Raw genomic sequence first — 13,664 nt, forward strand, 5'->3', positions numbered from 1 at the left:
AGCTGTCTTTTATGTATTCAGTGTCCCCAGATTGCCCTTAAATGTGTATAGACAGCAGTAAAACACAGAGCACAGAGAATATTCCAGGCAGGGGAAAATTGAGGTGAAAGATGATGCAATTACTATAGACAGCATTCATGAATTTATGATTTCTTCTATTGTCCCAGGTGTAAATATGAGACTTTTGAGAACAAAAGAAGAACTTAAATCAATTAGATTTACATAAGTAGAAAAGCAAAGGTATTCCTTGGCCATCAGCAGCAGAAATACCCTAGGCAGGTAAATCAAAATTTGGAAAATTGTACATGCACAATGGAAGTAAAAAAGAAAGACAATCCATTTTCAGAGGTCAGGAAAAGGGGAGGAGTTACAGATTTCCAGGGAGGGAATCAATTATGGGAGAATTTTTGGAGATTGTAACCCAGAAAAGCCTGAAGAATACCATATTAGTGATGATATCTATACATGAAGCTACTCAGAAATTCCACCCCTCTCACCACCAGCAAGTACACACACCCATAAGAAGATTCTGATTTAAGACCCTCCCTCCTTTCCTAGAGAATATGCCCAGGTGGCTACATCAGAACAAGGGGATTTCCCAACCCTTCTTGGCTCTTAGTACAAGCTCTTCAACTGGCAACAGAAGTGTCATCAGAGGGGATTTTTCTGATTGGCCAGAACCTAACCTGGCAGGGTTTGGTTTGTTGTCTTTAGATTCCCTTATCAGTTGGGTTCTTACCGCTGCTCTGCAACTCTGAAGGGCCACTGAGGAGACCACATCGAGAAAAGGAGACACATCGAGAAAAGGATGACCCTAAGCAGAGTTCTGATTCTGGGGACTCTTGCCCTGACCACCGTGATGAGCCCTGGTGACAGTGAAGACATTGTGGGTGAGTGCACAGCTGAGGGATGTGGGGACTAGACTTGTGAAAAAGTTGGAAGGGGGGAAAATGGAGATTGGCATAGAAATAGCAGAGGCTCCTCGAAGGTGTTCTCAATATTAAGCAGATCTAAAAATTATGGTCACTCCTTCAGGGAACTAGAGACCCAACCCACTCTCTCTGCTACCTGTGCTGTTGCAGAGTTCATCCTTTCTAATATCAGATCCAGTGAATATAGCCTGCAGGGCTCAGTGACATTCATTTACGGTTGCCTCAGAGATTAAAGATGTTTCCACGAGTGGATGTTTTGTTACTAAAAATTCATGAACTATTGCTCTCAAATGTTTCTAAACAACATTTTGAAGCTTTTTATGTTTCTTTAAAAAAAAAAGAAAATATTTTATTTACTTATTGACAGAAAAATAGACAGCAAGAGAGGGCAAGTGGGAGAGGGAGAAGCAGGCTTCCTGATGAACAGGGAGTTGGATGTGGGGCTGGATCCCAGGACCTTGAGATCATGACCTGAGCCAAAGGAATGCTTAATGACTGAGCCACTGAGGCACCCCAGCTTTTTATATGTTTCTTCTGTAGTCTCACTTTGGGTAAAGAGTTCCGTGAATTATGTATATACTATGTAGATATAAAGAAGTGTGTCCTCTTCTTCGTCTCAGATTTACACATTTTCATGCCAGGAACTGGCATGGGGGCAGTGACTAAACAAGCCCAGCTGAATGCCTTTAGACCAGTCAGTCTACCACATGACCTCATATATGTCACTTCACAAATAATCAAATCAAATATGTATTTAGAAATGCTTTTCCAATGATGAAGACATAGAAATGTCAATGATCTTTCTTTTTTCTTAATTGTTACTATTACAGGTGTGGCTTAATAATTTTTTAAATTTTAATTCCAGCATACTTAACATACAGTGTTATTTTACTTTTGGGTGTACAGTATAGTGACTCATAATTCTATACCTTACTCGGTGCTCACCTAGATAAGTGTATATTTAATCACTTTCACCTGTTTGTTTGTTTTTTAAAAGATTTTATTTATTTGACAGAGACACAGCAAGAGAGGGAACACAAGCAAAGGGAGTGGGAAAGGGAGAAGGAGGTTTCCCGCTGAGCAGGGAACCCGATGTGGGGCTCGATGTGGGGTTCAATCCCAGGGCTCTGGGATCATGACCTAAGCCAAAGCAGATGCTTAATGACTGAGCTACCAGGCACCCCTCCTTTCACCTTTTTTAACTGCCCCCTCCACCTAATCTCTGGTAACCATCAGTTTTTTCCCTAAAGTTAAGACTCTGTTTTTCTTTTTATTTACCTTTTTACTTGTTCATTAGTTTTGTTTCTTAAATTCCACATATGAGTGAAATTATATGATATTTATCTTTCTCTGATTATTTCACTTAGCATTACACTCTCTAGCTCCTACCATAATGTAGCAAATGGCAAAATTTCAGTCTTTTTATAGCTGAACAATATTCCATTGTATATATATATACCAAATCTTCTTTATCCATTTATCTCTCCATTGATCCAAATATCTATCAATGGACACATGGGCTGCTTCCATAATTATGGAATTATGGAATTCTGTACTCTTCCAAACTAGAGAATATTTTTATTTTTATTTTAAAATTGAGAACTTTATGATGAACTTAAATTATTTTATTAAAAAATTAAAAATATATAATATAAATAAAAATAATGTAACATATAAATTAAAATGTGTTATTCTCAAATTGTCAATTCAAATGACATGTCTTGCTTTCTATCTAATGGAGATCCTTAAAAGGAAAACAGGGCAAACACACATTAATTATTTAATCCCTCCAGCCCCTCTGCCTTTATTGCCTACCTCTTCCCCCCCTCTCTTCAGCCATTCCTTTATAATCTTTTCCTTCCAGAGTCTATCCCTGGTCCTTTTTATTGTTGTTTTATTGACATGAAGAATGGTTTTGTAAAAACCGAAGTAGAAAAACTAAATAGTTAAGAGGGGATGTGAAATGGAGCATACTCTAATTTTCACCAACTTTGTTAATCATGACTGCTCCCATTCTAATTTAAGTATCTCTTGTTTCTCCAGAGAATGTCCAATTCCTTTTTTCAGCATCACACCAGAGCACCCTAATCAGACTCATCTTATCCATTAGGTACAGTAAGCACAGTACCAAGGGCTTGTGATGCTCATAGGACACCATGAAAATGTTTTAATTTCTTTTAAAATTAGAAGAAAAAAGTGAACTTTTAGAGTAGAATAAAATATTTTAATTTTTAATATAGCCTGGATTATATTTGTTTTTGCACCAATATAGTCACAAATACGATTCTTAATATTTTTATGAAAAAATGGGCCCATGAGAGGAATAGCACTAAGGCTCACAAGTCATAATACAGCCTTGGTCACTGCTGCTTCTGACCTTCATATGGTCCACCTTTGTGTCTCCTAGCTTTCACTCCCCCAATTTCTATGATCCTTGAGAACAGCAAATGATATTCAGTACACACTTTTCAGCAACCAAGAGATAAATTTTGGAGATTCAAAGATGAAAAGACATGCTATCTGCCCCTTGGTGCAGGAGCAAGCTGAAAGTATAAAAGTGAATTGCTTCTAGTTGGCCCCATAGTGTGATATTCATCAACAGTTGGCAACCCAGGACAAGTACCAGGTGAAAACAACAGTTGCATATATTCATGTTTGGAAAACAGTCAAGGATAAAAGGTAGAATTTATAAAGGTTTTGTTGAGGGCATTTCAAATAATCAACCAAGGGAATCATACTGGGCAGGGAAGAGAGTGAGTTGGATGAGGTATGGATAAATTTGGAGAGCAAGACACTGGGATGGAGGTGCTAGAGGATATAATATGGTCAAAAACATGTTCAATGAGAGAGCTTAGCTAAAATTCGGTAAGTAAGCAGAAACTTAAGGAAAAAAATGGAGGTATCCAGAAAATCTGTAAAGATAACTTTGTTTCAAGGAGAAAGGCCCCTGCAAAGACCAAGGAACATGAAGGAATAATATACTTTGGTTTGACTGGGCAGCTGAGGTATTGCAGAGGAAGTGGGACCATAAGACTGCTGTTGTTCCCTTCCAGGACTCACCACAGCTTCCTGTCTTTGTTCCTATACTCATCTGGCTCTCTCACTAACAATAAGCTCCTTGATCCCTGCTCCTCATGATGTCTGACATCTCGATGATGTTCAGTAAATGAGGAAGAACACAAAAAGGAAGTGATTAAAACACACACACACACACACACACATACACATATATTTCTTCACAAAAAAAAAAGGTAGGCTCATTGGGTAGAATCCTACTGTTGCCATTCTACTTGGGTGTCCTCACATGAGTTCATTGTCCATTTGAGAAAAAGGGCCATAGTTTACCTGGAGCTCTCAATAGACAGAAATGTTGCGTCAGAATAAGGGGAGAGGTTTAGTAACATCCTCTAAGCCATGATGGGGTAGAGCAGTGGGGTGTGACAGAAATCTAAAATCCAATATATCTTTCATTTTGTATCTCTGATAAAATCAAGTGCTCTCTTCTGAGGATTACTATTGTTAACAAAACAGAGACCTTAGGAGCATTGTTTATTTTTTATATACTTTATAGTATTGTCACTGTCCTTGTCACACTCTCACATCCTACAATATTTAGAAGAAATTCTTGTAAAACAATAAAGTCCTGTGTGTTCTTTTTGGAAAGACAAGAGGAAGAAGGAGGAGAAGGAGGAAGGAGAGAAGGAAGGAAGGAAGGCCTGTGTAGAAAATGTTCTGTTCTGAACCAGTCTGGAGGGGGAGAGGAATCCAAATGTATTTCTTATTAACTGATGAAAGAATTAAGTAAGAGATAAAACTTATGAAGCAGAGGGAGGTAAACTCAATCTCTGAGAAAGGAAGCTAAGAACATGATTTTTTCATTCCTTTTTAAATTTCATTATGTTTATCATAAATGGCACACCTGTGTGTGCCAGGGGCTAAGCTACACACACAAGGAACAGTAGTAACATGGCTGTTGAAATTCTGTCCTCAGGTAACCTACATGACAGTGGAAAATCATCTGCATTTTAACTGGACACCCACCAACCCTGAGGGAAAGGGAGCAGGAAAATTTGCCTAAAGACTGCGAAAGGGGGCGGATGGGTGGCTCAGTCCCTTGACAGACTGAATCTTGTTCAGGTCATGATATCACAGGTCATGAGACCCAGCCTGGCCCTGGGCTCTGTGCTCAGTGTGGAGTCTGCTGGAGACTCTCTCCCTTTGTCCCTTCCCCGACTTGTATTCTCTCTCGAATACACAAATCAATCTTGAGAGAGAGAAAAAGAAAAACAGTACCAAAGACAAAGCCCACAATATTTGAAAACCAGTTTAGTTTCCTCTGTCACTCAGTTTAATAAGGTTCTTTCTCCCTTTGTTTTTTTCTTGTTCCTCACTCTCTCATCAGCTGATCATGTTGGCTCCTATGGCATAGAAGTTTACCAGTCCTATGGCCCCTCTGGCCAGTTCACTGAAGAATTTGATGGAGATGAGTTGTTCTATGTGGACCTGGAGAAGAAGGAAACTGTCTGGCGGCTGCCTGTGTTTAGCACATTTTCAGGTTTTGACCCACAAAATGCATTGAACGAAATAGCTACATCAAAACAAGGCTTGAACATCCTGATTAAACGCTCCAACTATACCGCTGCTACCAATGGTATGTGTCCACCACTCTGCCTCTCTTTACTGAATCTATCCCTACATATCAGGTCTCTTTCTCTTCTTCCCTATGATAGATATACCCTTGACTGCTTTCCAAGGATCTTTCCCCAGATCTTCTCATAGTAATTACTGAACACTCATTCTCTGCCATCTCAGAGCTGAAATATTGTCATGTAATACAAGGATCCTTACCCCCATACCGTGTTCCCTGAACCCCTCAAGGAGAAGTCCTAGAGATCTGCCACTTTAGTAAGCATGCCCATACGGGGAAGGGCACAAGGATAAAATACAGGCAGTGTGTAGATAGCATTTCCCAAGCAGAAGGTAAGTAAGAACTCTTCTACCATCAGATGGGGAACTGTTGGTGGATGGGCTCTTGAAGGACACAGTGCAGAACCTGAGGGTAGAGCTCTTTGCAATTCATATCAGTGCTGCTTCCTCACCACAGAGGTTCCTGAGGTGACGCTGTTTCCCAAGTCTCCTGTGATGCTGGGTCAGCCCAACACCCTCGTCTGTCTGGTGGACAACATCTTTCCCCCTGTGATCAATGTCACGTGGTTGAAGAACAGGCACTCAGTCACAGAGGGTGTTTCTGAAACCAGCTTCCTCGCCAAGAAGGATCATTCCTTCTTAAAGTTCAGTTACCTCACCTTCCTCCCTTCTGCTGATGATATTTATGACTGCAAGGTGGAGCACTGGGGCCTGGATGAACCACTTCTGAAACACTGGGGTACGTATGAATTCCACCCCCTTGGCACCTTCTTTCTCTATCAAGTTCAGAATATCCTGCCTTTGAGTCTGTGAATCTCATGTTTTCTATACCTTAAAGGTTTCAAATAATAGACTTTACCCTCTTCCTTAACCATGGTGCCCTGAGTCCTCATAGATCAAAAACAATCCCTCCCGCTCCAACCCACACATGTGTACATGAACCAACACTCTTGTGTTCTGTTTTCCACAACTGCATTTTCTAGAACCTGAAATTCCAGCCCCTATGTCAGAGCTGACAGAGACCGTGGTCTGTGCCCTGGGGTTGACTGTGGGCCTTGTGGGCATCGTGGTGGGCACCATCTTCATTATCCAAGGCCTGCGCTCAAGTGGTGCTTCCAGACATCAAAGACCCTTGTGAGCCACACCCTAGGAAGGAAGGTAAGCGTTCAGATTTGTCAGAGCTGAGAGCTGAGAGCTGGAGACAAAGCACAGGAGGAAGGAAACTGGGAGGAATTTGTGGACACAGATACGGTTGAAAGGTTGTAGGAGTCTGGGGGAGGGCATGATGACAGCAGAGGAGCCCCCGTGGATCAACCATCCCATGTCTGTCCTATTGCAGGAGCACCGCATGCTCACCGACCAGAGCAGAAGAGTGGACTTCATAGGTGACCTAGCACTATTGACTGGCTAAGTTTGTCATATTCCTTCTCTGTCCAACGTTGCCCCTCTCACTTCTTCTCTAGGATTTAAGGTCCAGCTACATCCTCTGAGAGCTCCCATACCCTTTGGAATTCTGCCCCTTGAATGCCTGATTTTTTTTTTCTTTTCTCAATTTTTACCTACTGTGAGATCTCTGGGATATTCCACCCAGTTACCTGCTTCTTTGTAACCCTGATCCAGAACTCCCATGGAAATAATAAATTTCCCTTTAGATCTCCTAATAAAATTTTCCTTTCTTTCATCTCAGAACTGACTAGTACTCTGGCCTCTTATGCTTATTGCCACTTATGCTCACTTTCAAGGTTATGTTTCATGTCCAGTAACACAGGAGCAAGCAAATACAGGCTGATAGTATTTTGATATTTTAGCTGATGTTAATATTTCTTTCTTATTATTCCCACACTAGGGCATTACCACTCCCCCTAATTCAGACATTAGTGAAAGTAATATAAGCCCTTTGTCTTTGCTATAGATTTGATATAGAAGAAATGCAAAAATGAAGAAATAAGTTCCTACTCATTTTAGTATAGTTTTACAAGGCTAAGGCGGAGAAGAAAAAGGAACTTTGAATTTCAAATATACTGAAAGTCAAATTGTTTTCCAAAAATTTAAAATTTCAATTCTTAAAGAATGAATAGCAATAGGAGAAGCTTTCCTCTTCTTTCCTCGCCCATGAGAAGATAAGAATTCTTTAGGCAGGAAAAGAAATGGATGTCAGTTAGGAGAGCATTAGAATAAGACCATAAGGTGAATATGTGAGAAGAACCAAATTTGGATATGGGGTGTGTGTGTGAGTGTGTGTTATTGTAATACAAGGGTTATACTGAATCACATCATGAGTGGTGTTCCAAGAATACATAAATGCTGACCTACTCAGACCTTTTCCCAATGAAATACCAAGGAAAACAAATTTTGTTTTTTTAATTTGACAGAGAGACATCACAAGTAGGCAGAGAAGCAGGCAGAGAGAGAGAGAGGAGGAAGCAGAGAGGAGAGAGCCCGATGCGGGACTCCATCCCAGGACCCTGAGATCATGACCTGAGCTGAAGGCAGCGACTTAACCCACTGAGCCACCCAGGCGCCCCAAGGAAAACAAGTTTAATGGAAGTCGTGTTTTATTAAGGGAATTCATTCATAAAGTCTTCATGTAATTTTAAAATGAAATTAATTCTAAAATGAGCAATCATTTCATTTTATCAGATAAAAGTTAAAGTGGGATCACCACATTATATTACTATACATAAAATTAGGTATCAGTACTCATGATATTAAATTACATGATTCTTTAAAAATTATTTGAGTTCTTTGAATTATTTCTGATCATGTGCATAAAGTGTGACATTATTAATATTTAATATCAATATCATACTATTTAGTAAGTAAATAATTAGAAAATCATTTTTTTCAGCAAATAATTTGCACGTAAAAATACAGAACCGAGAAAATTCACGTAAAAAAAACTGAAGACATATCAATCAAATGTTAGTTTTGGATGCATATTCAAACAAAACAACTGTTAAAAACTTCTTATGAGACACAAAAATTGAGCACTGGCTGTATTAAGAAATTATCTAATTTTAGATGTGGTTATGGCAATGTTATGTTTCTAAAAAGTTATTATATTTTAGATTTTCATAATAAAATATTCATCAGTGACATGATGTTTAAGATTATCTTCAAAATAATACAGTATGCATATAGGATTAAGTGGGTGGGTGTACTAAATTATCCAGAATTAATAATTATTAAAGCTGGACTACTGATACACACCACTATTCTCTCTAATACTACGTATAGCTAAAATTTTCCATAATACAAAGGTTTTTTTAAGTATTACAGAAAAGAAAAGAAATAGGCAGAGAAGCATTCTGTTTGAAGATATATTGGCTTTTAAGGTTTTCCTCATTTTTATCCCAGTTAGGAAACCGTGAGTATCCAAGTCCTGCTCTGGACCATAGGCCTCCCAGAAATATATGTCACAATGAATAATAGTAAAGGAAAACAAAATACTGCTTACTTTACTATTGGCTGAACTAAGCCCCAAACTTTGCTAATATATTCACTAATTTAATCAATAATGCAAAAATAAAGTGGTCATTGAGTACCAGTGTTGTTATATATATCATACTATGCTCTGAGTGTATTCAATTAATGTGAAAGCAGATGCATTCCCTGTCTTAAGAAAATTTACATTCCAGTGGGAAGAAATATACATATATAAAATAATTCCATTAGCATATAATGATAAGTTCTAAGAATTCAAAAAAGAACAGAACAGTGTAACATGAGCCTATTGCACAAGAACCAAGCACAATTTGGTGGAGGTTAGAGGACTCTAGAATATGAATATTATGAAATAGGTATGAAATAGGTATTATATAATATGTAAAGCAAAAATAAATAAATAAATAAATAACCCAATTAAAACTGAAATAATGGGGGTACCTGGGTGGTTGAGTTGGTGAAGCATCTGCCTTCTGCTCAGGTCATGATACCAGGGTCCTGGAATTGAGTCCCACAGTAGGCTCCCTGCTCTGTGAAGAGTCTGCTTCACTCTCTGCCCCTCCCCACCCCACTCATGCTCTCTATTTCTCACTCTCTCAGGTAAAATCTTTAAAAAATAAAATAAGATAGAAATAATGGACTAGAATATACTTAAGGCAGAATGGACCTAAGGGATATTTCTAGAGACCTGAATAGACATTTTTTTTTCTAAATTGTATTTAAATTCAATTAGTTAACATATAGCTGTATTATTAGTTTCAGAGATAAATGTTGGTCATTCATCAGTCTTATATAATAACCAGTTCTCATAACATCACATGCCCTCCTTAATGTCCATCACCCAGTTACCCTCCACATACCCCCCTCCCCTCCAGCAACCCTCAGTTTATTTCCTATGATTAAGGGTCTCTTTTGGTTTGTCTCCCTCTCTGATTTCATCTTGTTCTATTTTTTCCTGTCTTCCTCTAGGATCCTCTCTCTTGTTTCTTATATCCCACATATGAGTGAGATCATATGATAATTGTCATTCTCTGACTTACTTATTTCTCTCAGTCTAATACCCTCTAGTTCCATCCACATCATTGAAAATAGCAAGATTTCATTTTTTGATGACTGAGCAATATTCCACTGTTATATCACATCATCTTTATCCATTCATCTGTCAATGGGCAGCTAGGCTCTTTCTATTGTTCTTTCCGTAGTTTGGTATTGTGGACATGGCTGCTATAAACATTGGGATGTAGATGCCTCTTTGGATCACTACATCTATATCTTTGGAGTAAATCCCAAGTAGTGAAGTTGCTGGGTCATAGAGTAGCTCTATTTTCAACTTTTTAAGAAACCTCTGTACTGTTTTCCAGAGTGGCTACACCAGCTTGCATTCCAACCAACAATGTAAGAAGTCTGGGTGGCTCAGTCATTAAGTGTCTGCCTTCGGCTCAGGTCATGATCCCAGGGTCCTGGGATCAAGCCCTGCATTAGTCTCTCTGCTTAACAGAAAGCCTGCTTCTCCCTCTCCTACTTTCCTTGCTTGTGTTCTCTATATCTCTGTCAAACAAATAAATAAAATAATAAAACAAATAAATAAAACCTTAAAAAAAAACAGTTTAAGAAAGTTCCCCTTCCTCCATATCCTCACTAACATCTGTTAATACCTGACTTGTTGATTTTAGCCATTCTGACTGGTGTGAAGTGGTATCTTGTGGTTTTGATTTGTATTTTTCTGATGCTAAGTGATGTTGAACAGTTTTTCATGTGTCTGTTGGTCATTTGTATGTCTTCTTTGGAAAAATACCTGTTCATGTCTACTGCCCATTTTTTATTGAATTATTTGTTCTTTGGGTGTTGAATTTGATGAGTTCTTTATAGATTTTGGATACTAGCCCTTTATCTGATATGTCATTTGCAAATATTTGCAACATACTGTTGGTTGTCTTTTGGTTTTGTCAACTGTTTCTTTAGCTTTGCAAAAGGTTTGATCATGATGGAGTCCCAATAGTTTATTTTTGCCTTTTTTCCCCTTGCCTTTGGAGATGGTCTAGCAAGAAGTTGCTACAGCTGAGGTCATAGAGATTACTGCCTGTGTTCTCCTCTAGGATTCTGATGGATTCCTGTCTCACATTGAGGTCTTTTATCCATTTTGAGTCTATTTTTGTGTATGGATCAGGAAATGGTCTAGTTTCATTCTCCTACATGTGGCTGTCCGATTTTCCCAACACCATTTGTTAAAGACATTGTCCTTTTTCCATTAGATATTGTTTCCTGCTTTGTCCAAGATTAGTTGATTATAGAGTTGAGGATCCATTTCTGGGTTCTCCATTCTGTTCCATTGATCTATGTGTCTGTTCTTATCCCAATACCATACTGTCTTGATGATTATATCTTTGTATTAGAGCTTAAAGCCCAGAATTGTGATGCCACCAGCTTTGCTTTTCTTTCTCAACATTCCTTTGGCTATTAGAGATCTTTTCTGGTTCCATACAAATTTGGGGATAATTTTTCCAGTTCTTTGAAAAAGTTGATGCTATTTTGATAGGAAATGTATTGAATGTGTAGATTGCTTTAGGTAATATAGACATTTTAACAAATATTATTTTTTCTAATCCAAGAGCATGGAATGTTTTTCCAGCTCTTTATGTCTTCCTCAAGTTCTTTCATGAGCGTTCTATAGTTTTCTGTATACAGATCCTTTCCCTCTTTTGTTATATTTATTCCTAGTTATCTTATGGTTTGGGGTTCAATTGTAAATGAGATTAACTATTTAATCTTCTTCTTCTGTCTATTGTTAGTTTATAGAAATATAACTGTTTTCTGAGAATTGATTTTATATACTGCCAATTTGCTGAATTCCTGTATGAGCTCTAGCAATTTTGGGGTGGAGTCTTTTGGGTTTGCCACATAGAGAATCATGTCATGTGTGAAGAGTGAGAGTTTGATTTCTTTGCCAATTTTAATCCTTTCTATTTCTTTTTGTTGTCTGATTATTGAGGCTAAGAATTTAGTACTATGTTGAATAGTAGTGGTGATAGTGGACAGCCCTGGGATGTTCCTGACCTTAGGGGGAAAGCTGTCAGTTTTTCCCCACTGAGAATGATATTTGCTGTGGGCTTTTCATAGATGGCTTTTATGATATTGAAGTACATTCCCACTATAAATACACAATAAGTGTTTTTTATCAACAAAAGATGTTATACTTTGTCAAATGGTTTTCTGCATCTGTTGAGAGGATCCTATGCTCCTTGTCCTTTCTTTTATTAATGTAGTGTATTATATTGATTAATGTGTGAATGTTGAAACATCCTTACAGTCCAGGAATAAATCCCACTTGATCATGGTGAAGAATCCTCTTAATGTACTGTGGGATCCTAATGGCTAGTATCTTGGTGAGAATTTTGGCATTGATATTCATCAGGATATTGGTCTGTCATTCTCCTTCTTGGTGGGGTCCTTGTCTGGTAATGATGGCTTCATAGAAAGAGTTAGGAAGATTTCCTTCCATTTCTATTTTTTGAAACAGCTTCAAAAGAATAGGTATTAATTATTCTTTAAATGTTTTATAGAATTCCCCTGGGAAACCATCTGGCCCTGGACTCTTGCTTGTTGTAAGACTTGATAATTGCTTCAATTTCCTTGCTGGTTATGGGTGTTTTCAGGTTTTCTATTTCTTCTTGTTTTTACTTTGGTAGTTTATACCTCTCTAGGAATGCATCCATTTCTTCCAGATTGCCTAATTTATTGGCAACTTGTTGCTTATAATATGTTCTTATAATTATTTCTTTTTCTTCACCTTCACTCATGATTGTATTTATTAATTCTTTTTTAAAAACTGCTCCTAGTTTCATTGTTCGGTTCTACTTTTCTTTTAATTTCTATTTCATTGATATCCACTCTAATCTTCATTAATTCTCATCCTCTGCAGAGTTTAGGCTTTACTTGCTGTTCTTTCTCCAGCTCTCATGGGTGTATGGTTTGGTTGTTGTATTTGAGACTTTTCTTATTTCTTGAGAAAGCCTTGTATTGCTATATACTTCCCTCTTGGGACTGCCTTTACTGCATCCCAAACTTCTGAACAATTGTGTTTCCATTTACATTTGATTCCAAGAATTTTTAAAATTCTTCTTTAATTTTCTGGTTGCACCATTCATTCTTTAAGAGGATGCTGTTTAAATCTCACAAAAAAAAAACTGAGGGTTGCTGGGTGGGGAGGGGAGTGTGGAGAGGGTGGTTGGGTTATGGACATTGGGGAAGGTGTGTGATATGGTGAGTGCTGCGAAATGTGTAAGCCTGATGATTCACAGACCTGTACCCCTGAGGCAAATAATACATTATATGTTAATAAAAATATTTTAAAAAAGAGGATACTCTTTAGCTTCCATGTATTTGAGGTCTTTTCAAATTTCCTCTTAAATTCAAAATGGATAAAAGACCTCAACATGATACAGGAATCCATCAGAATCCTAGAGGTGAACATAGGCAGTAATCTCTTCGATATCAGCCATAGAAACTTCTTTCAAGATATGTCTCCAAAGGCAAAGGAAACAAAAGCCAAAATAAATTTCTGGGACTTCATCAAAATCAAAAGCTTCTGCACAGCAAAGGAAGCAGTCAAGAAAACAAAGAGGCAACCCACGGAATGGAAGA

The 13,664-nt window shown here is 38.0% G+C and overlaps 1 protein-coding gene across 1 annotated transcript; it reads left to right on the forward strand.

Annotated features, from left to right (window-relative positions):
- Positions 1-708: 708 nt before the first annotated feature.
- LOC132017850 (SLA class II histocompatibility antigen, DQ haplotype D alpha chain-like) lies at positions 709-7,268 on the forward strand. The gene is made up of 5 exons (XM_059399960.1): positions 709-890; positions 5,335-5,583; positions 6,037-6,318; positions 6,563-6,737; positions 6,919-7,268. The coding sequence occupies exons 1-4, from the start codon at positions 809-811 to the stop codon at positions 6,715-6,717; spliced, it is 768 nt and encodes a 255-aa protein (XP_059255943.1). The 5' UTR covers positions 709-808; the 3' UTR covers positions 6,718-6,737; positions 6,919-7,268.
- Positions 7,269-13,664: the final 6,396 nt, after the last annotated feature.

The sequence above is a fragment of the Mustela nigripes genome, chromosome 5 (assembly GCF_022355385.1).
Source record: "Mustela nigripes isolate SB6536 chromosome 5, MUSNIG.SB6536, whole genome shotgun sequence".
Lineage (NCBI taxonomy): Eukaryota > Metazoa > Chordata > Mammalia > Carnivora > Mustelidae > Mustela > Mustela nigripes.